The 23,399-nt window shown below is 37.5% G+C and overlaps 2 protein-coding genes across 8 annotated transcripts in view; one reads left to right on the top strand and one right to left on the bottom strand.

The window, feature by feature from the left end:
* The window catches only part of LOC135081893 (matrix metalloproteinase-14), a 44,229-nt gene that overhangs the window by 5,662 nt on the left and 15,168 nt on the right, over positions 1–23,399 (bottom strand). For all 7 annotated transcript variants that reach the window (XR_010259294.1, XR_010259291.1, XR_010259300.1 and 4 more), the window contains exons 3-8: positions 17,177–17,306; positions 10,769–10,873; positions 9,643–9,811; positions 1,208–1,283; positions 795–872; positions 325–456 (exon numbers count right to left, since the gene is read on the bottom strand). Coding sequence is in view for 4 of the 7 variants with exons in the window: in XM_063976689.1 (XP_063832759.1) it covers positions 325–456; positions 795–872; positions 1,208–1,283; positions 9,643–9,811; positions 10,769–10,873; positions 17,177–17,306 (690 nt within the window). In the remaining 3 variants the exon portion in view is untranslated. The remainder of the gene's footprint in view (positions 1–324; positions 457–794; positions 873–1,207; positions 1,284–9,642; positions 9,812–10,768; positions 10,874–17,176; positions 17,307–23,399) is intronic.
* LOC135077705 (uncharacterized) lies at positions 4,352–9,369 on the top strand. Its single transcript, XM_063972277.1, has 3 exons — positions 4,352–5,438; positions 5,521–5,832; positions 5,917–9,369. Exons 1-3 carry the CDS (start codon positions 4,352–4,354, stop codon positions 9,300–9,302), a joined length of 4,785 nt encoding a protein of 1,594 aa, XP_063828347.1. The 3' UTR covers positions 9,303–9,369.

Below are 23,399 nucleotides of genomic sequence, written 5' to 3' on the forward strand. Positions count from 1 at the left end.
TGCCTATTCCTTGTTTAAAAATAAAGGGAAAACTAAAATTACATTCCAGAATTATTGTTTTCAGATACTAATTGAGTCATTTCACAGGGAACTATTACGTAAATAAAAGTAAGTTTTTAACGAATTATTCTTGCTGGAGGTTATCGACCTTATAGAAATAATCTTATCTAAAAGCAATAAGCCTACGTTATTTAATTGATTGATTATTTGTACAATATTAATGTACAGCAGCAAACATCCAACTATTTCATGATTGAACTAAAGACACTCTCACAAAGAATATTCGCGTAATAAGTAAGATTTCTTCAAGAGTTCGTTGTTAACCTGAATACCCTGGATGTCGTCCTGGTCAAGCTGGAAGGCAGGGTCGTATCCTCTGTAGAAGGGAGCCATGAGGGCTGATCTGACGTCACTGTGCGAAAGACCGAGTGAGTGACCGAACTCGTGCGCAGCCACCTGAAAAATTCACACGAATGTGTTAGTCATGTTTGATAGGAACATGAGCTTACCGGACGAACATAATTTATTAGTGAATAGGTATAAGCACATTTGAACTCGATAATAAACGCCATTTATAAATTATATATGCTTCATTTTCAAGTACCGATTCAAGAATCTACGACTATCTACAAAATCATCTAAACTGCAAAGTTACAATAAAACAGTTGTACAATTATATATTTAATTGTATATTTTAACCTACATTTTATAAAGAAAGCCATAGTGTAAAAAAAAGTTTGACTAACATTTTAAGGATTGACAAAATAATAAAAAAGGGATGGTAAAATTATTACTTGGAAGAGATTGGTTCCTCTCCTGGAGTTGATGGTCCACATCTCCGCATCGTCGAAATGAGCGTCACCACCGTAGACCTGAACAAAAGGCAATGTTAATAAGTGTTGTAACACACAAATGGTCATTTATTTCTGTACAATAAAATGCAATTCAAAACACTCCATTATTCTAATAAAATAACACCGCTTTCACCATTTTAACTATAATGCGTTACTTCCGCATGCGTAAATACAAAAATATCGAATTTAAATGGTTTACTGTCAAGTACAATTAGAGTTAACGAGTTTTTTAACACATTTAAGTACGTTATACAAATACACGATTACAAAATATACACGTTCTTTTTTCTATTTCTGTTTAGCAGTAAAGATGTTATCTTTTAATGGAATATCAATTATAAATAATTACTTACAGGGAAGTATGCGTGAGCGAGGGTGCCACCGGGCCCGTCGAATGGATCACCATCGCCGTGCTCTCCTTTTTCAAATCTACAATAAAACAAACATATTTTTCATGACAACTGGTTAAAAACAAAATGATTCGTAGCAAAACTATAAAACCCTAATTAGGTAATCAATATTCGTAGTTGTTTAATTTTAAATGAGTTAATTTTTCACTTTTCGCTTGTACCTATAAGCTCCTAAATAGTATTGTAAAATACGGACTTGCGCTTTAAATAGTCAATGTGCTAAAAGCCTTTTTTTTAAATAGTGGTAACTATCAGATTTGTAAATCCTCTGCATAAGTACGTTCTAGAAGACGTAATGAAAACCCTATATAACTAGCCTGTACTTGGTAAGTACGAGTGGTATGGTATGAGTACTGGAACCCAATGACAACCATTTATGTTGCGCAACTCAACGCAGATTACCGCGGATTGTGACGAAAAACGTATTATTACCGATTCAATAACAACGTCCATACAATTGTTGTATTTGCTCCCATTGCGTATTCTGATTTTGTTATCTCATGAATCTGGCTTATGACCATTTTGTGCGGTGACCTAAACATACTTTATGTTCGTATCACACGCATCCTTCTTTAGTGGCTTGGGAACTGGGTAGGTATAGTGCCTTTTACATATTATGCTAAAGGAAAATGATTCGATTTTGTAAAGAAAAGAAGAAAAACTTTATTCAGATACCTACGTCAGCGTATCTAATAACATGGGGTGTCAGTTCGAGTTACCTCCACGTAAAACTGGGTTGTTACTGAATCCACTCTGACATGTCGGAAGGGATATAGTAGCGCCTGTTGCGGTTCATCCTGGGCAACGTCAGATAGTGCTGCATTGAAATCTCATAATGGGATCTCAATGACGCGGTACCTGGCGGCCGAAGACTCGATACCCAATCTAAGGTGTTATGGGTATTTCTTCAGAGGCAAAATTTTCGATGTCTTTGGGTATAGTTCTGTAACCAACTAACAAAATGGCATGCAATATTTTTTTTCGTATAGCTTAGCTATAGCCCTATCTGGCGCAAATTACATTTTTGACATAATTGCTGTCTTTATACAAAATAAAAATATTTGAAGTGTGATTCTCTGATTCATATGGTGTGTCCGTTAGCCATTTTCCGGAACAAAATGGTTGATGTAGCATTTTCCTTTTGATATATCAATATAAATTAAAATTATTTCGAAAGCTAATGAGTTGACCTTCTACAAAAAAAATGTGTCATAATTTTAATTAAGTTAGTTTGTTCGTAAAAAAATAAATAAGCAGTGTCCGGCATAAAATACTGATTCATATGGCGTAAGCTGTTCTTGACCATAACTGGTAAGGTTTTAATCATGAGAGTCTGGTTTCTGGCGTGGAGGCAAGCCCATCTTGCAACGGTTGAGCTAGAAGGCAGACGTGGAGCTGGTTGGCTTAGAACCCGGTGTGACGAAGGCAAATACTTGATTCATCTGTGCTTGGTTCAGGTGGCATGCTGATTACAATGCCTACTTTATAAAATTACATTATTGCATTAAAAATCTAATCTGTCTTTCTTGTGATGCTTTTGGGTTATATAATCATGTAGAAAAGTGACAACACTGTAGTCTGTATGTATGACAAGTTTTGCTCGATTTTAGGCAAAAAACTGATTTATCTGTGCGTGATTCATATGGTCAGGGCCCTATATGAATCATAAAATAAATTAATTTTTGGTCTTTCAAGCACCAAAAAAGGGTTTTTTAACTAAGAAAGACATCCCAGACTGCATCTCACTTAAGACCAGGTGCGATTGCGGTCTTGTTATGAATAAAAAAACATTATCATTTTATGAATAATTTGTGTTTAAACAGTAAATAAGTAGTATATACGTTAAGCTAGCAACCATAAAACAAGCATATTTGTTTCTTATTTTGTAGCTAAATGGCGCTGTATGAAATTGCCCAACGATTTATTTATTTTTATTATTATTTCAGCTACACTTATGGCGTCCATAGCACATAATAATATACTGCTGAGCATAGGCCTCCAATGATTTCGAGATTAACTGATTGCCATTGCTACAACCTCTATAAGCTCATCTCACCTTCTTCACCTTGTAGGTGGACGTCTTAACAACAATAGCTTGGATAAGTGATACAGCTCGGTAGAGTCATCTAAAATACCTTAGTTCCATAAGATGAAAGTCTACATCCAGTGTATCAGTGATGACAAATTGTACTGAAAAGCGGCCTCTCACTGTAGGCTTACGAACCACAAAGTTGCATAGTGTACACTGGAGTGGACTATGCTTGTTTTTTTTATGCAATCGAATCTGTAATGAGGAGATCCGTAAACGATCTAAAGTCGCATGGTGGCATAGTCCGATGTTTTAGCAAGCTGAAGTGATAATGGGCAGGACACATAGTATACAGAAATGATGCTATCCCATCACGTTTCTGGAGTGGAAGCTACGTGCCGGAAAGCTCAGTGTAGAACGTCCTCCCACAGGAAGGCGCAGGATGCAGGCCGCTACCAACCGGTCATTATGGAAATCATTGGGAGAGGCTTATGTTCAGTTGAAATGATTATGATGATGACAAAATATTATGGATGTATACTAAAGTTTAAAAAAAATGTTTTTTCACGAATTATTGTGGAATCGTTGCATTTGTTCATAACAACAGATCATTGTTTTTGTTATAATATGATTATTTTCTTAATTTAGAGTCAATTGTACATAAATATCATACATTTTGTTTCTATTTTTGATTAATATGTAACAAATTCTGATTCATATGGGCACAAAATATTTGAACGTCGATATCTTGAAAACTACATTACAAAAACGAGTCCCTTATCCAAATATATGTTATTGGGTGTACCTATTTTCATATGAGTCTATGTTACAAACCTAAAATTGAATTTGAAATTTGTCCATATGAATCAGCCGAAGAATGCGATTTCGAAGAAGTGCCCTTATCCGTACCGTGCCGAGAGATGCGTGGCTGAGGGGGAGCTCAGTCGCTAACGGTGGGCCCTCGATACCAGGCGACCTCGAGGTGTATATAGCCTTACTCCGGCATGCGGGGCTCTGCTGGAGTGGACCTACTTTCCCTAGCTACTCGTGGGACCAACATGAATAAATGCTCTCCCAAAAAAAGTAACGGTAACCTGGAAGACCTATGCCAGGAACTTATGCCACTGATAGAAGGAGTAGAACAACCGACCCAAATATCAGAGCAACTCAGTATGGAGACAGAGGAATCCATCAGCACGGCAGAAAGGGCTGCTTGCGGCTCACACTCGCTGACTGATGAATACACCGCCTCCAAACCCACTGGCAGGAAAATGTCAAGTGCGGCAAAAAAGCGCTTCGGAGCTCTGAGGCAGCTGGGAGTGGAGCCGAATATGGCTTCAACACTGGCGGTCAAGAGCTTCGCTGAGCTGAAGCAGATGGGGTACAAGTTTAAGGCCTCGCAACCTGAATCTGGGCGCAAACCGGTAAAACGGGTTCGCTCGGAGGAGGAATCGCCAAAGGGACATATTACCAAAGTCCCAAAGGTGAGTGAGACCTTAAACACCTCAACCACCGTAGCCTACAGCGAGGCCGTACGCTCAATCCGGGTTGGCATAAAAGACTCCAAGTCCTTGATGACTAACACACAACTGGAGTCGCTGCGCAATACCATCCTGCAAAGCATTGCCAAATCCGGAAGGGGCGAAGGGCCTAAATTCGTGGGCTGCTCCTTTAAGCCAGGCTGGCTCCTCATCACGTGTGAGGATGAGCGCTCAAAAACCTGGCTTGAGAATATAGTCCCCCCCCTCAAACCGTGGCCGGAAGCAAGCCTCGTTCTCTTGAGCGAGTCTGAAATCCGAAAACCTAATGTGGGGGTGGTATATATTCCTATCTCTGAAGCCAGCAGCGCAACGCGGGCCTTAGAATTCTTCGGTGCTCAGAATGAGGGTCTGAACACCGAGCACTGGAAGGTCCTCAATACGAAGGTTGACAAGGGAGGTCTAACTCTGACCGTATCCCTAGACGACCACTCGTTTGAGGCCCTGAAGATGATGGACCTAAAGGCCAACATTGGCTTCAAAAAGGTCCAGTTCAGAATTAAGGGCCCCATACAGGACTCCAAACCCTCCGCTGAACCCCCGACCACCGCCGCAACCACCACCACCTCTACCCCCGTACCCGCATCCTTAACCACCCCCCCTGAGGGTACCGTGCAGGTCCGCACAGGACCACAACGGGTCAACCCTCCTTCCACCCCCTCAACCTCCACTTCCACATTCCCAAACAGGGGAAGGGGAACGCGGTTTCCCCCCAACAGGGGGACCACAAGGGGCGCACATCCGCCCAGAGGAAGGGGGCAGCACAGAGGACCGTACCGAGGGCGGCGGGGCACACAAGGGCGCCGCGGCTCCCAAGCACAATAGTCCCCACCAACCTCAACGCCCAAAGGGGATGGCGATACTACAGGCCAACCTACACCACGCTATCGCAGCCTCTGCGGTCATAGAAAAGATCTTCAGCGAAGGTGGCCTGGACATCGCCCTCATTCAAGAACCATGGATAAACGCCGACTCCATGGTAGCCGGTCTGAACAACGCTGGTAAGATTCTTGTATGCGAAAAAGGCCGCAAACCTAGGGCTTGTATCGTGTTTAACAAAAATACTAACTTCTTACCTGTTCCAGAACTTTGCAGCGAAGATACTGTCACCGCGTACGTAGAAGTCAAAGGGCCGAACAGGTCCAAAGTACTCTTCTGCTCGGCATATCTTCCTGGAGATAAGCAAGATCCCACTGAAGAACTGACTAACGTCCTGGAATACTCTAGAAGACAAAAGTCGGAACTGATAGTGGGATGCGATGCTAACGCCCACCATACCATCTGGGGAAGCTCGGATACCAACATGAGAGGTGAGTTACTATCCGATTTTCTTCTATCTAACTGTCTACAGGTGCTGAACAATGGCCACACGCCAACATTTGTAACAAAAACCAGACAGGAAGTAATAGATATAACATTCGCAACAGAAAATGTGTCAAAATGTATAACAAAATGGCACGTCAGCAGCGAGAACTCAATGTCTGATCATAGACATATACGTTTTGATATTTCAGGGCTGGTAGAAGCTCAATATCCAAGAGTAAGAAATCCAAAAGACACCTCCTGGGATATGTATATAACCCTGCTCAGTGAGAATCTAAAGGATATACCCAAAACTATCAAAACACCGGACTCTCTTAATGCCGCGGTCAAAATGCTCAATAATGGCATAATCAATGCCTACGAACGAAGCTGCCCCGAAAAAGAAGTAAAATCTAACAAATCACCAATGTGGTGGAACAAGAAGCTAGAAAAGCTCAGAGCCATCACACGTCGTATATTCAACCGTGCCAAACCGTGCGACTGGGACAAGTACGGAAAGGCCCTAACAGAATATAACAAACAAATCAGAAAAGCTAAAAGAGCCTCTTGGCGACGCTTCTGTGAAGAAATTGCACAAACTAACAAAGGAGCAAGAATTCACAAAATCCTCGCTAAGACCCCAAACAACTATCTTGGACTACTAAAGAAGCCAGATAACTCATTTACGAACACCGAGATGGAGACTCTGGATCTCCTTAGGTCTTCACACTTTCCGGGTTCGTACCAAATCAATACACAAAGCAATACCCAAAGGAATGATGAACTCCATAGGGCTAAATGCTCAGACTGGAATAAGGCCTCCAATATCTTTAGGCCTAACCAGATTAGATGGGCTTTGGAAAAGTTTAAACCATTTAAATCAGCGGGAGAAGATGGCATCTTTCCTGCTCTTCTACAAAAAGGTAATAACTTACTTCTCCCGCATCTGGTAAAAATATTCAGAGCAAGTTACGCCTGGGGTATTATACCAGAACCATGGAATTGGGTCAAAGTTCGTTTTATACCCAAAACGGGGAAAAGGGACTACTCACAACCCAAATCCTTCAGACCCATAAGTCTAACATCCTTCCTGATGAAGGCCATGGAAAGGATAATAGACCAGCACATTAGAGCCAAATACTTAGTGAAAAGACCACTAAGCATCAACCAACATGCATACCAAAAGGGAAAATCTACTGAAACAGCCCTGCTCGATCTGGTCGATAAGGTGCAAAAATCCCTAGAGGATAAGCAAACGGCCCTATGTGCTTTTCTCGATGTTGAAGGTGCATTTGACAACACCCCTATAGAAACCATTCTAAAAGGAATGGAGGCAAAAGGGATTGATATAAGCACCATCAGATGGGTAAAAAACATGCTCTCCAACCGAGTAGTAAACATAACCCTCAATGCTGCAAAGCTTGAATTTCTTGCCACAAGAGGATGTCCACAAGGAGGCGTACTATCCCCACTTTTATGGACACTAGCAGTAGATCAACTTCTTGCTAAAATGGCAGAAAAAGACTATGATACTCAAGGCTATGCTGATGACCTAGTGGTTATCATCAGAGGTCCCTGCCTGAGCACAATTTCAAGTCTAATGCAAGGCGCTCTCAACACCATAAGTAGGTGGTGTAGAGAAAACGAATTATCTATTAATGCGGATAAAACAGTGATAATACCATTCACGAGGAAGAGAAAACTGGAAAAACTGGTAAATCTGAAATTAAACGGAAAAACTCTTCCTTTCTCAAGCGAAACCAAGTATCTAGGGGTAACTTTTGACCAAAAGCTTACTTGGAATTCGCACCTAAACAACATCATTCAAAAAGCCAAAATGGCTCTGTGGAGTTGTTGTCGAATGGCAGGGTCAAGATGGGGACTAAAACCCGCAATCGCCCTATGGCTGTACACAGCGGTCGTGAGACCGATAATAACCTATGCCTCTGCCGTCTGGTGCAGCAAGGTCAACCAAGTGACAACAATACAGAAACTGAGCAGCCTACAACGGCTAGCCTGCATCACAGCAACCGGAGCACTATCAACGACACCAGGGGCTGCATTAAATGCTCTGCTGGATCTTATACCACTGCATATGCATGTGCAAAAAGAAGCCAAGCAGAGCACATATAGAATCTGCACCCGCACGAAAGTCAGATGGGCTTCTCAAAATCTGATAAGACTCAAGGAATCAGTACTTGAAAACAAACTTCTGTGCATGCCCAGTGACGACATGCATACGGAATGTAACTTCACCAAACTATATTCCGTAAACATACCTCCTAGAGACAAATGGCTAGAAGGCCAAATGTCATTTAAGGAAGGTAGTCACGTCTGGTACACGGACGGATCCAAAAAGGAAAATAATGTAGGTTGCGGGATCTACGGAGAGAGGCCTAAGCTCAAAGTTAGCCTAAACATGGGGACGGAAGCCTCAATCTTCCAAGCCGAGGTCTTTGCCATAAACAAATGTGCAGAGATAAACTTGGAAAGGAAGCTCCAGGATCAACACATCTACATCAACTCAGACAGCCAAGCAGCACTGCTGGCCTTAACATCCTTCGAATACACGTCAAAATTGGTGCAAACATGCACCGAGACACTGAATGCACTGGGAAATACCAACAAAGTAACGCTTACATGGGTACCAGGACATTCGAATATAGAAGGAAACGAAGTAGCAGATGAACTCGCCAGAGATGGAGCCGATAACCCTCAAATCGGCGTAGAACCGTTCTGTGGCATTACCAAACAACGAGCCACCACGCTACTAACCGCCCTCTGCAAACAAGAGGCTATTGAGTGGTGGAAGTCTACATCGGGACAAAAACACTCAAAAGCACTCATTCAGGGATATAGCAATAAAGTAACTAAGGAACTGCTAAAGTTCAAAAGATACAAAGCCTGTGCAGTGACTAGAATACTGACCGGCCACTGCAAACTAAACAAACATAAATCGAACATGAACATGACCGAGGAAACTCTGTGCAGATTCTGCCATACAGAAGAAGAAACGGCCATGCATGTTCTTTGCTCATGCTTCCCGCTTATGAGCAAAAGAAGTATCCATCTCGGGCGACACATCATGCACCCGGATGAGATAGCAGATATCACGCTCCAAAGAATCTGGAAATTTATAGACTCAACGGGACTAAGCAGTGAACTTTAAAGACAAGGGCTGCCACAATAGATCAAACCTGGTCGAGTTGGCGCAAATAAAGGCCCAAAAACCAATAATAATAAATAAATCTAATAACATAGAAAAAAAATGTATACCAACCGAATTGAGAAACTCCTACTTTTGTTGAAGTCGGTTAAAAAGATGGAGTGAGTTTGGGTGCATGCATCCTCTTGACGAGCAAAATAAAACTTTCATTACAGGTCAAAATAATCGTAAAGTTCAAATTGTGCGATTGGATAATAAATATTTCAAGACTCTATCTCCTGACTCCTGTAGAATATTTATTTTGCATCCAGACTAAATCTGTAAAACGTGTAAAATCACTCACCTAATTTCAATGTGGACCTGTCCGGACCTCTTCTGTGTAAAGGTGAGGTCTGTGTAGTCCGACCACACGGAGAAAGCCTTCGCCAGCTCAGCATCCACCTCGGCCCTGTTCAGTCTTGAAGGGTACTTGGAAATTTTGTAAGTCAAATTCTTGACACGCCACCTTGAACCTAAGAAAAAATAATTACATATTTTAAAAACACACTTTTCACAAACTCTTACACAGTACTTACTTAAGTAAAGGTAAGCAAATGTAGAGTATTAAAATGAACAACCCTTGTTACCAAGGGCGAGTCCTTGAGTTTTCGTTGGTCGGGCAGTGAGTGCGAGGTTTCAATTCAAACATTCCTAGAATTAATTTTGTGAATGGTCACACATTTTCCAATAACCATCACAAACTGTGACCTTCCGTTTTGTATAGTCATTACTAGGTCGAAATACCTCTAACATTCGAATCCCTATTCTCCCGATTATTATGTGACTAAGGTGCTGTCATTTCACCTGTCACAATATCAACATGATCAAAGAATACTGTGACTTGTCTATCATGATAAAACGTTATTCCCAGATTACGAGTGATAGTTTCATATTTATTAAGGAGAAAATTAATCTAATTGGAATGTAGGTATGTATCACAATCTGTTAAATCTAACGCCCACTTATTCAAGGATAATTTTCTCACACTTCTTTATTCTTTTAGAGATAACATATTCACGTGAATTTAAATTGTAAGTTTCTTTGAGAACTCAAGGGAACATATTCAAATTCTGTTTCTTTTTAAATACTTTGTCCATGGAATGTAAAGCAAATGGGTCATAATAGTGACAAGGTTTTTCGCGATTGTACGTTGATAAGGTTTCTATTTTGTATTTGCCTTTCAAGGATAGTATTCTCATATTTTAGACGAAGGAGGTAAGACGTCTTTATCGATCCCTACTTCGTGTTGTTGAATTTTATTTAAGTAATCGTTCTTTACAATTAACGATTTTCCGTTGTAAGACCTGAAGTTTTTATCTTTATTTTACAGCTGGCAACAAAAATGTTAACTTTCAAACCTTAAAAGCTTACGGTCAAACTTTTAATCGTCCAAGTGAGAGCTTTGGAGTGTCACAAGGGTGGCTACTAACCTTGAAGCGCGTATCTTTTGGCACGGCTCTCCCCGAAGCCGACTTTGTCTCGAACACCGCAACGGGGCAGGGACATCACTTTTGTCGTCTCTTCATCCAATTCACCTGTAAGAATGATAAATAACACTTATTTAGATACCTGATCAAGTAGAGAAATAAGTAAGTAGGTAAGAGTACCTACTTCTCTACGGATTTATATTCCTCATTTTAAATTAGTAAAGTCGTGTCGAAAAGCTCGAGTTAATTTTATCTATTTCTTACAAGCTTAAGTAATCTAATCGAATGCCTAAAATCTTCGATATAGTCGTAAGTAGGTATTCAAAAGCATGTAAATTAAACAAAAAGTATTTTCAACATAACCTAATAATGTACCTTTATCTATTGTCTTGTATGCCACCCTAGAGGAAAACTACTAATAGTTAATTTACCGGCTATACGCAATTCATCTGTGCCTGCTTAATTTTAGACTCACGACACGCGTAAAAAGGCGCAAATCTGCAAACGCAAGGGACAAAACCCAAAGTTTTTATCACAACAGATGACGCGGAAGTAATTACACGACCACATCAAACAAATAACAAACCACAGGCGGAAAACGGTGAGCAAACAGGAACAACGCCAATTGACGCCGGTCCGATGCTTCTAGTTCTGATCTGTGACCAATTTATAAATACTCATACGTCAAAACAATGCTACAAATGTGGGAACACCTCATAGATATGCTTGCGTAGGCAAGACAGGAAAATTTAAAGCATCTTCATTAATTTTAACGAATGTTTTCCATACACTCATTATATTGACGCAAATCGGTAGGCCACTATGAGTAATAAAACTTAATTGGCACGGGCAAATAACCATAATAAATTATGAATCAATCAGGTAGGTATTCTACAATGTCATCAAGGTACTTTTGAAATTGAAATACCTATGTCGAAAGCCGGTGACAATGGAAGCAGTTTCCTCAATTTCAGCTTGACTTGAACATGGAAAACGATCGCAATAAAATAATTATGTTTCTCATGCAAACTATTACAAATCGATGCATAATGCAGGTGCTATTGACACTAATGCCTTCGTTAAAGATGCTTTATTGTTAACGACTCATAGCGCAGTCCGTAGCATACCGTCAAACTCGTGCACTGACCAGTGTTGAATTATGTATATGTGCGTTATTTGCTTACATAACAACGCCCCGTGGACTCATGTATGCTACTTCTCGTGTCAAGGCACGTAAACGCGCACTGAGCGACACGAGTCCAGCCCACTTAATGCCACTGTCTATATGCTAATAGTCACACTAGGTACACAATTTAGTCGTTTTTAGGATTTATAATGACGTTATAATAGGCCTCTATCCAAAAACTAAAAAGGTACTTAATATGACCATGACGATGCTCAAGAATTCTTTCAAATTTTTTTTATCGTCTTAAAATAAGTCCAATTTCTGATTCTGGGTAGTAAAATTCATTATCTATTCACATCGAGAATTACGCCTCGTAACAAAAGGAAAATAGGTAACGTGCGGAAACATAGAAGTCGGAGGTAGAATAATATTGGTCATATTGGCATTAGGCTATTATCTTATACCTAGATGTCCCCTAGCACTTTACATATGCGCATCGTATGCGTGTCTTTTAGAAACACGAGAATTTCCATGGCCACTCAATTGCAGTGCTGGAGTAACGAGCGGTCTTCCGAGCTGGTACTCAGAGAGCATGCAAGGTCAAGGCCCCACGGATGTGGGCTAATTATTACGTAAACCCTCTCAACCCAAGAAACGCACGGTCATGTTCCGACGTTGACATGTGGCATTGCTATGCGAACACCAGTGTGTTACTATAATTACATAATGGTTGACTAGACGGTAATTAATCAGAAGATGTATTTTGCGGTACAAGTCACGTAGATTGGAATACGAACAATGAACAAAGCTGTAGTACAAAGGCATTAGATGAAACTACATCTTTACCTATTAGGTTTCGATTGAGTGACAATGTAACTTATCATGGCATAGATTCAAAGGAAAACTCAAACAGTTGAAATAGAATCGATCAATAAACGATTGAGTAACACTCAATCTCTTTCTGTAAATGAACCTGACAATAGATACCGATAGTTTTGCAACTATGCAAATCAAATCGATTTAAGTTTATGGTCGCTTTCGCTGACCGAGATTGGCAGAAAATTGTACCTACTCGATTGAATCTATCAGATCAAGTTACAGTGGAATGATATCGTGAGTATCTAGGTACATTAACAAAACTGGCATTTCCCATCGAAGTTATAATATACAGGGTGTTACTTTGCATTCTTGCCATATTTACAGAGGTTACTATATTACTGATACTGAACACAAATCCGTAAAAAAATAATGACCGAAAATATTTTTTTTTAATCTTGAGTATTTTATTTTATCGACAATCTGTTAAACACACCACTAATTATCGTAACGCATGCACATCACTTGTTGGCGATGGCGATGGAGACTTTTTTACTTTTTATTGTATTTTTAAATATCTATTGCAATCTATTGTCTTTAAAATGTCTTTTTGACAGTTGCAAATAACTGAGAAATCCATCAATCACAAATCACGTTATAAATAATACAAAAATGACTGAAGTGTATTCAAACAACGAATAATTTAATCAAAATGGTGCTTGGAGTGTCTGCAAGACGTCTTAGACGAAATGCTTGATGACGTACCCTTAGCGTTGCACCAAATGCTCTACTACCAGCAGGATGGTGCTCCCCCACAATAAGGACGTCCAAGTGCGCGAATAATACGTTTGGTGAACAGTGGATTGGACGAAGGGTTCAGTAGCTTGGCCACCACGATCCTCGGACCTGACACCAATGGATTTTTGGAGTGACTTGAAACGACTGGTATGCGCAGAAGAGATAAACAGTGTAAACGCGTTACATGAAAGGATTGTTTTAGTGAAACTGTGAGACAAAACGTTTAATGTGTTGCGAAAACTAAAGCGAAAAACCTACGCTTCGCCCAAGTAGCATCAGATTATCTTCATAAGGCATTGAAGATATCTTGAAGACTAATAGACTAATTCCAGCCGTTGTCTTGGCCAAGACAATAGTCGCACCCAAGAAATCTTGAAGTTATCCCCCAAGACAATGGTAAGCAAAAAAGGGCACAATCCTTTGGAAATCACTGAGACAGAGTTAAGACAACGCTTAAGGCAGACTTAAACCCTAATTAAGAGTGTAGTTTTAAGAATTTCTAAACAATTACTATAATATATCTTGTAGTATGACTGTAGACAAGGAAATAGAGTTGAAGATATCTTGAATACTTATTTAAGACTAATAATTATTTTTAAAGTTAAGGTTTATTTAACTTCATGAAGAACTATGTAAGACACTTTTTATTAAAGAGGAACTTTAATTTAGAAAACATTCTGATCTTTAACACTAAATCAACTTTAGATAAAGGTTAATGAAAATGGCGATTACATTATTTTAATAACTAATTTATATTATGTCTAGAAAAGACCGTGAATGACATTTTTGCATAGGAAATATAAAACGCAATGTGGTTTCTCGTGTAAAATCAATGGATAATGTTATAAAACAGGAGGGCCTTGAAAAAAACCTAATAAGATCAATAAAATATTACGAAATTGTATTGTATAAATAAAAGTTTGAGGTTATAAAATAATATTTTATTTTATGCAAACATTCTTAGACATTTATGCAACTAGAAATAGTGTAACAAAGACGTACTTCAATTTAAATGTCCTCTTGTTATGATATTATTGGTTAATTTCTGATTTATTTTTTGTTACACATAGCTCATAATGGCGGTAATTCTAATTTGTCTTAATGTAGCAAGAGTATAGAAGATTTTGAATTTGTAAGTTTAGTAAAGAAAGAGTTGAGTCAAGTTATACTTTACATAGGTATTAGTTAAGAAACATTAGATTTAACTTACACTTAAAATTCACTTGATGAAGTATTACTTAAGTGCATGTGGTATCAAGTAGATCTTTAGTTTTAATTAGTTAAAACTAGATAGTTTTCATTCTGTCTTAGTCTTGCTAAATTATTGGTGCTGCTATACATTAGAGAACAATTCATTTACTAACTTATTTATTAATTACAATAATTTTCCCTCGACTTTGTCCGTGTGGAAGTCGAAAATGGTTGGGACTAATTGGTTTTTACGTTTTTAGTTTATTATGACATATAGGGGAAAGTTCGGTATATTGTACTGGTGGGTAAATTGCACCACCCTCATAATTTCGTAAAGTATTCTTTGAACTCTGTAATTGCTACACTCAGCGATAAGCAATTAAATTAATTGAATATCAGCCATATGATTTTTGCCGTGTTAATGAACACATGACGTATTTTATTGTGCAAAAGTTTTTATTTAATCTTTTTATGGAATTTTTTTTATTTACAACGATGAAGCTCTTGGCCTGTATCTCACCTGATGGTAAGTGACGATCAGGCTGAAGGTGGAAGCGAGTTTCGCCCGGAATCCTCAAACACGGAGGAACTGGCTATCTTACCTCTAACTGCCGGAACACAATAATTATGTTAACATTGTTGTTATGGCGACAGACTTAGGTAAGATGGTTGTAGCTGGCCAGGCGGACTTAGAACAAGGCCTACCACCTACCAAACCAAACAGAAAAATCTGCCCCCACTAGAAATCACTCCTAGACCACAGATGCGGTTAAAGAGGAAAGAGAGGAACTTTTAACAATTTGTAATTTTGTTAAATTTAATCACACAGTGTTTCTAATTTATTAAATGAGAAGATTGAGAATCGTATATTAGTGTGGATTACAATTATTACAAATATTTTTCGGTAGTTATTATGTTAAGATTTTTTAAAAGTACCTACTGTCACCTAGTTAGTTAAATTGTATAATATCATTGTTGCACTCAACTTTACCATACAATTTCGAAAATATTTTAGACAATATTTTAGTAAATCAAATTTTATATTTACTTATAATAGCATAATTTAGTTCGCGGGCGACCGCACGCATTTTGTATCAAAAATTAATGCACGCAGGTGCCCGCGGCGGGCGCACGCCGCGGGCGTGCATTACGTGATCCTGTTTTATCGAAATCGTCCCGTTAAGTGTATTTTTTCTCAAAATGTACTAATTCTAGTAAAAAGATAATTAACTTAATCTTCAGAAAACTATTTCTAGGACAATGGTCTTTAAAAAGTCCTAAGTAAATCTACGAATACTTTATTTACTTTGCAACACTTAAATAATACTTCATCTATACTATTTAGTATTAAGTGAGCATACAAAAAATCTTAATTTAGTAAAATAAGATTTTTTTAACTTAAGCTAAGAATAACTTAAGACCAAATGATCTAAAGAATACTTAACTTGGTTTTGGGTATTCTTAATTTGCTTAAGTAGCGCTCGATGAAGAATATAAAGTCTTAAAGAAAAAAATCTCTACTCTAAGTGTATTTGGTTTTAGCTTAAGTGTAAATTTAGATAGAGTTAAGACAAGTAAGATTTTGCCATTAATACCAATTGCTACTTGGGCGCCGTGCTAGACTGTGCCTTCATCAGAACGGAGGACACTTTGAACACTTGCATCGCAGTACGTAAACTTTGTAAGTAGGAACTTATAAATAAATAATTAATTGTGAATAAGGTGATTTCATTTCATACTTAATTTATTAATTTGTAAAAATAGAGTACAATGTTATAAATTAATTAAAACCCTAATAATTATTACGTATTTTTGACGGTCCTAAGCCCGTAAAGTAGAATGGAAACTCTGAAATCAACTGAAAAGTATTTTAAAATAATTATTATGACTGGATAAAAAGGCTGGTACCCAGAGCCATAAAACATCAGATTATTAAGAACTAGGCCACGCCCACTAGGTTTATTCCACTTGCACCTGTAGACCGTGCGAGACAAAATTGGTTTATTCCACTTTGTACTGAAAAACCAAATTTACTGAAATCTTAGTGTACTTTCTTTATGGGAGTCTCTTGTTTATCTTAAATAATAGGTATTGTTCCCTACTTTTATCTCTGTGAATATGGCAAGAATGCAAAGTAACACGGTGTATATAAATTATAGTTATTTGATTTAATAAGTTTGTGGGTTTTTTCGATTAAATCAAACCTGATTACCAAAATAAAAAGTTTGTTCTTCTACTATGTAACTATCTACAAAAATTATCCTAGGTATTTCTTTAATTTCATCCGGTCTAAAAATTTTCGGCAATGGTTTTTGTATTTCCTCTTTAGCTATGTAAGATTTTACTGTAAAAACTGATTCATCAGATTTAAACATTTTCTTGCGAACTATCCACATGCTGTTCATGTGGATAATCCTAATAAGATAATACTGTGACTAATCATAAGTTAACACTATGTAGTGGTGATATGTAAAACTTACCTGTAGCATTCAAACCAGCGAAGCTCTGGAACTCGGCGATGGCTCGTCGCCACGAACTCTCGTCCATGATGTGTCCACTCGAGGGGTTCCGTACCGACGGGCTAAGGTACCCATACTGCGCCAGGTACATCTGGAAATACGCGTCGTCGTCAAACTGCCGCATCCGTGATGGATTTGGGCTCCTGTTGTCTTATGCACACAGATCCGTGCAGGTGCGTAAAGCAACTAGGTGCAACTACGTGTTTAACTTAAACTACAAAGGTATCACTACATTTTATGCGGACATGGAATCAAATAGAAAGCAGTAAATTTTCTCTGAAACTAGGGCGCGACTCTACCAAATGACAGTCAAAGTCTATTACGATTTAATACGTAAACAATATTCAGTGAGTCGTGAACAGCAAAATAAGAACAGTTACGATGAAATTGTCTTATCTGCTGAAGAACAATATTTTGCAAGTCTGACTTGAGTTTTGAAAGTTTTCATTTAGTCATCGTTCTTAAATTACAGTTGTATTACGGTAATTTTAACTAAGCTAATCTCATCCTTTACGACATGGATTTCCAACTCGCTAATTTGCTTGCACAGATCTCGTTTATCTCCGATGTAGTGCTTACATGATAATTATCACTTGACATCGCAAGGTCACTCAACCATTGTCTATTGGTTGATAAAGATAACTAGTTAGGCGTCGCAAGCGCAGGCGACGGCATGTCAATGTTTATTAGGACCATTATAAATACGAGCTGGTTTATGCGTTCTTTGTTTTATCTCGGATGGTTTGAGTAATCGTTAAGGTTGAGGAAGAAAGTTAATGGTTAGTGTAGGTAGTTTCATAAAGCCAAAATGAGTCATAAGTGGTTGATATGATGGTATATAGTCACAAAGTGCTCAAGAAAAGGAGACATAAACGGCCTTGGGAGGTGGCAGGCGGAGTCGGCGCGTGCGCCGCATCACAATGCGCACGCATCTCCGCCTGGTATAGACAACTCTTTGTTCTCCCTCCGGGGAATATTCACAATAACGTGACAACACCTCAGTCAATACCCCCAAAAGCCCACCTTTATTATTGTTTGCCGATGCCGAGTGAATGCTAACAAACTAAAAGATTTATCTATTTGTGCAGCAAACGATCTGATTCTATTTTGATGATAATGAGCTAAAAATATCCAGTCTGAAAAACAAATGGGTCACAACAGCAGTTCTGACAAACTGCTAATGTCGTTTAGTCGTCAAGAAAGCACACACAAGATTATTATTGCACGCAATCATGACTCATAATACCTACTCAAGTTAAAATTATTTCAATTTGAAAGATCATATTCTGAAGGCGTGGACCGTGATCACGATTGTCATTAAAAACTTGATAGAACTTTTTGAATCATCGTTCTCCATATTTAATACCATTTAAATGCAAATTCTCTCACATTTTCCATGAAAGTACATGATTTAATAATATTAAAATAATACCATAGAAATGTTTCATACTGACTTTAATTGTTTTCTTAGGCGGACCCAATTATATTTAAGTAGAACTTTAATCAAGTTTCTACAACTTAGTTGTTGTTGTATACTACTTTGATTGCCCATCTGTTTACATCCAACGGCAAACTCTTAATGCTTGATTGTCAAACGACCTTTTAATTTCAAATGACTGTTAGATGATTCACAGGTGCCTCATTTTGTACCTTTTAATGTGTTTGGGGCCGTTGACCCCAAAAGCAAAGTGCGTTACACGCATACAGCACCTAAGTACATATTATCGTCACAATATAAACACCTAATAATTAGTAAGTTCAACTGAAATAACTTTTTTAACTTATTTCACTTGCTCTCTACGCTTGTTCATAAAATGCGTATTTTTTTATGTAACAGTGACATGCAAAGCCGGCGATCGCTGATCAATATTAAAAGTAGCATGGAAGTGGCAAAATCGTTATAATGGCTGAAATTCCTTGAAAAGTAGTTAAAACAACGATATTTTGTAAAACAATTGCTCTACCAACATTGTAAATAAAATATTCCCAAGAAACTTCCATAACATTACAAGATTATGACTCAAAATATTCGAAACAATTGCCAAAATGCCTCAAATGATTCCCCAATTGTATAACAAAGACGTACCCATATCGGGGTCAGTGTGCCCCCATAACGGTCGGAGCCTGCGCCTGTGTCGTCCTACAGACCCACTTGCATGTAAATTTCGCCTCGAGACACACTCACGTCCATACATCAAAGCTAACAGACGGCGCTAATTGGCAAAAGTACTCGCATCGGTTATCCTATAATTCGAGGAAGGCGAAAATAAATCTGCTCGGAACACGGTCAACAGTTGTACAGCGTTTCTGTGTCAGTTAATAAGTAAGTTGTTTCTGTGAATACTTAAGTTTTAAGTTTACTTTCATCTGTAATCAGTTTACAATTTCGGTTGTTGAGATTTTTCACTTAGGTTTTTTTTTTATAATGAACAATTTATATACAAGAAGGTCTAGTTAACATCTAATTAAACGGTTCCTAATAATGAAGAAAGTTAGGATCGGGATTTTGCTATTTCAAAGATATGTTATACCTTTGAAATGTAGCTATTTCAGTTGAAGGAAATATGTTTTGTGGTTGGCTAAATAGTAAATAGGTAGGTACTCAGCTATTTTAGATGAAGGTACATAATATATTTTGCGGTTGACTCAATACTCTATTATTCTCCGATACCCTAATTAAATGTAAACAAAAATATGTCAATAACATCCTCCTCGCCTATTAATTTTAATCGCGGTCTTTATCATATTACTTCCTGGCTAAGTAAATAATTTCCGGACGACACACATTTGTTTACTTTGTGCGTAAGTGGCTGAATCAGTGTCCACCTTACGTATCGAGAGATAGTAAAACAAAGTAAATTAGTCCAAGTGTGAATATGACTCATTGGCCTTCGTTTTATTGCCGTACATCCTGCGATTTTTTTCTAGTATATTATACACACATAGTAGTATTGTTATGTGTACACCAATCATTACCTGTGGTTTTGGCTGTAGAAAAATGTAGAGTTGTGTACTTGTATGGAAACAATATCTGAAGCTTTTATTTCAATGTTTATGTTATTAAAATACTCCTTAGTTAAAGTTACAGCCAATCATTGCTAAGAAAAAATGCCTTGTTTGTTCACTGTACCCAGTTTTCTTATAAAAACAATTTATTACCCATCCTAACCATATTCAATGTTACAACATCACATATTTTAACTAGCAGGTTCTTTATTATGTAGACGCCACAGTCTGTGAATGCAGTTTTCTGCATAAAGGTAAAAATCATAATAACAACTTATTCATGTTGCAGCGTGATCAGGAAAATAGAATGATTGCGAAAATCCCAGAATGATGAGCAATTATCGAGGTAATTAGAAGACTATTAAGCATTTGTCAATCATTCATCAGAGATCTTAGTCAGATTATCGAAATCAATCCATTAACGATGTAACCGATGATGACACTAATTGCTCTTCTTTTTCTGTAGAGATTTTCGTAGTAGGTATAAAAGAGTCTTAAGTATTTCTTAAAGCACAATCGTAACAATGAAGCAATTACTTAGCTAATCTGCAGATGTAATATTAATCAGTATTACTTAAATACGTCAATAACATGAGCTTAAATGGAACTTTTTAGTCTTTCGTACTATGTTATTAAAAGTTCATCAATCATAACTGATTCTAGATTTTTCCTTTTAATTCAGTTTTTCTATTGTACTGCTGCATATACAATACACATGTGGCACATCACAACGATTATCTACACGATTACGTGTAAGCCATGAGGGTACTTAATGACGCCGTTTATGATTGCGTACGTCGTTATTGTTGAATAACTGACATTGTAGTTTGAATGGTTGGTATGGCAGGCGATTCAGGTTTATAAAGTTCCGAAGGTTATTTTACGCGGTCAATTTTTTTGAGGTTCCCTTGAACTTTACTTTTTTGGATCTACTTTTTGCTATGAAATTTTCATCTGAGAGTGTAGTCATATCGATCGACTCTATACTACTGAATGATACCTATTATGCATATTCGATATTTTACTAGATATGTATATCATCATACTTATTTCATTACAATGATTTGATTGATGAAGCAACAAAAGTATCTTTTTGGCTCTATTTGTGGCTATAAATCTCTGACTAATGTGATGTAAAATAGTGAATAATCAATCAATTTATCTCACGAGCCATCTCACTTTATCGAATACCAACACTATGAATCAACGGTAACGCTACTTTGAATAAAAAGTACCTACGATTCCATAGAAATAATGGTTATTATGACAATTATGACAGTGGAATATAATGTTATTGTAGTTTTTTTCTGTCTACGTCACGGTGCTCTGTATCAGTAAACACAGCCCTAATAAGCGTTGTTGTTAAATATGATGCGCGGGCGCACGCAACATCGTTCTAGGAAGTGCATCTGCAGTGATACACCGATATGCCTAGGAGAACAGATGCTACACGTGTATAACTTCCTCGTGACTTATAAGGTAGAGCTTTAATAAGCTTTTTAATGACTCTGAAAACTATTGGATGTGATTAAAATACGTGACTGAAATGAAAAAACAAAATGAGTTTTATAATTTTCAATAGATACAGGAATCTTATTTTGCTTGATTTTTTTGCCAGATCATTAAAACGTTTTTCAGTTGATTAATAATGTCAACATGTCTCTGCGGTTTGGTTTATTTGTTTGTAATCTTAAACCTTGAGTTCCTAAAAATCTAACCGTGAACTTGTTATCTTCGAAAAACAATTGATCAAACAAATTCAAAAGCAAACAAAAGCCGTCAATTATTTCAGTTAAATGACAACGTAATGTCAACCCCATATTAAGTGGCCTGTGTATAGTGCAATAAATAACGAGTGCATTAAGCCAGTTAATAATGCTAATGACCTAAGCACCCACGCAACCGCAGATCATCCAGTTTATATCTGCAATTACGATACCATTATCATACACTTGTCTAGATAAAAACTTAACAACTTTATTTCTAATTAAAAATAAACAAGTAATTAATCTTGACCCAGTATGCAAAAAACATCCCTTCGTTAGCAAAATAAACTACATAAAACATTTGTAATAACTAATGAGGCTTTATTTTTTTACTTTTTATCATGGAAAATTTCCTTAACTTAAATTGCAGTTCTGCGAGTTAAAAAATTGTGACATAATGACGAATATGATGCAAATTAAAACTCTATGTAGTTGAAACTAAGTAACCGATACCTAATAATTCCCACTTAATAAAAACATAATTTGTACATTCCAAGCTGCCATTTGAGATCAATAACTAAGCACCTGTCTATTAAATCAATCACAATTATACTATTTGTAAACAATACGGTTATGTAAAGTAGTTACAATTACTTAAACTTATCACGCAGTTGCATAAAACCTGCAATTTATGTCCACATGTAGGTGAATACCGTGATGGTCCCTGCGCATAACTGGGTCGGGCCAACTCGTGGACTATTAACAAAGTGTGGCATAATTAGGCCACATGTTAATAATTTATTGGATTGTTAATGATGTTATTGAAGATCATGATCTGCGCGTTTGTTTATGTAAACACTAGAAATTGATACATGTGCAGGTGATGGAATGCGTCGTATTTTTTCTTAATTAATTGGACCTATTTACCTACTAGATTACATCACGGGCGTACACGACGTGGCGTATTTAGTTTTAAAGGAAGTAAAAGATTAACCCCTTTAGTAATAAAAAAGTTACACGCGCGTTGAATAATGATTAAAATGACATTATACTTACTAATCGTCACTTTAAACTAGGCTTCAATGCGCGTGGAACTTTTATTAGTAAAGGAGCTTTAATGTAATATTATGTACTGTATTATAGGTAGACAATTTACATTAACAAAAAAGGATGACCACAATGCTAATCATGATTTATATAAAGATGCGTATCAAGTTATTTATTGACCAGTTGAATATTTATAAAAGACGATATGTGTTGTTGTACACTATTTATTATGTAACGTGTTTGCTTCATGTATGAGAGAATAGTTATATGTAATAGGTCGGTCTCTTTGTCCCTTCGCAATAATTATAGGATGATACAAACATTATTTTATTTACTCGAACGTGAGCCGTTTCAGGAATGTCAGTTTAATGGGATGTTAATAGAATCGTAGGATCTTCGATATAAAAATAAATCGTAGTTAAATG

The sequence above is a fragment of the Ostrinia nubilalis genome, chromosome 2, assembly GCF_963855985.1.
Source record: "Ostrinia nubilalis chromosome 2, ilOstNubi1.1, whole genome shotgun sequence".
Classification (NCBI taxonomy): Eukaryota; Metazoa; Arthropoda; class Insecta; order Lepidoptera; family Crambidae; genus Ostrinia; species Ostrinia nubilalis.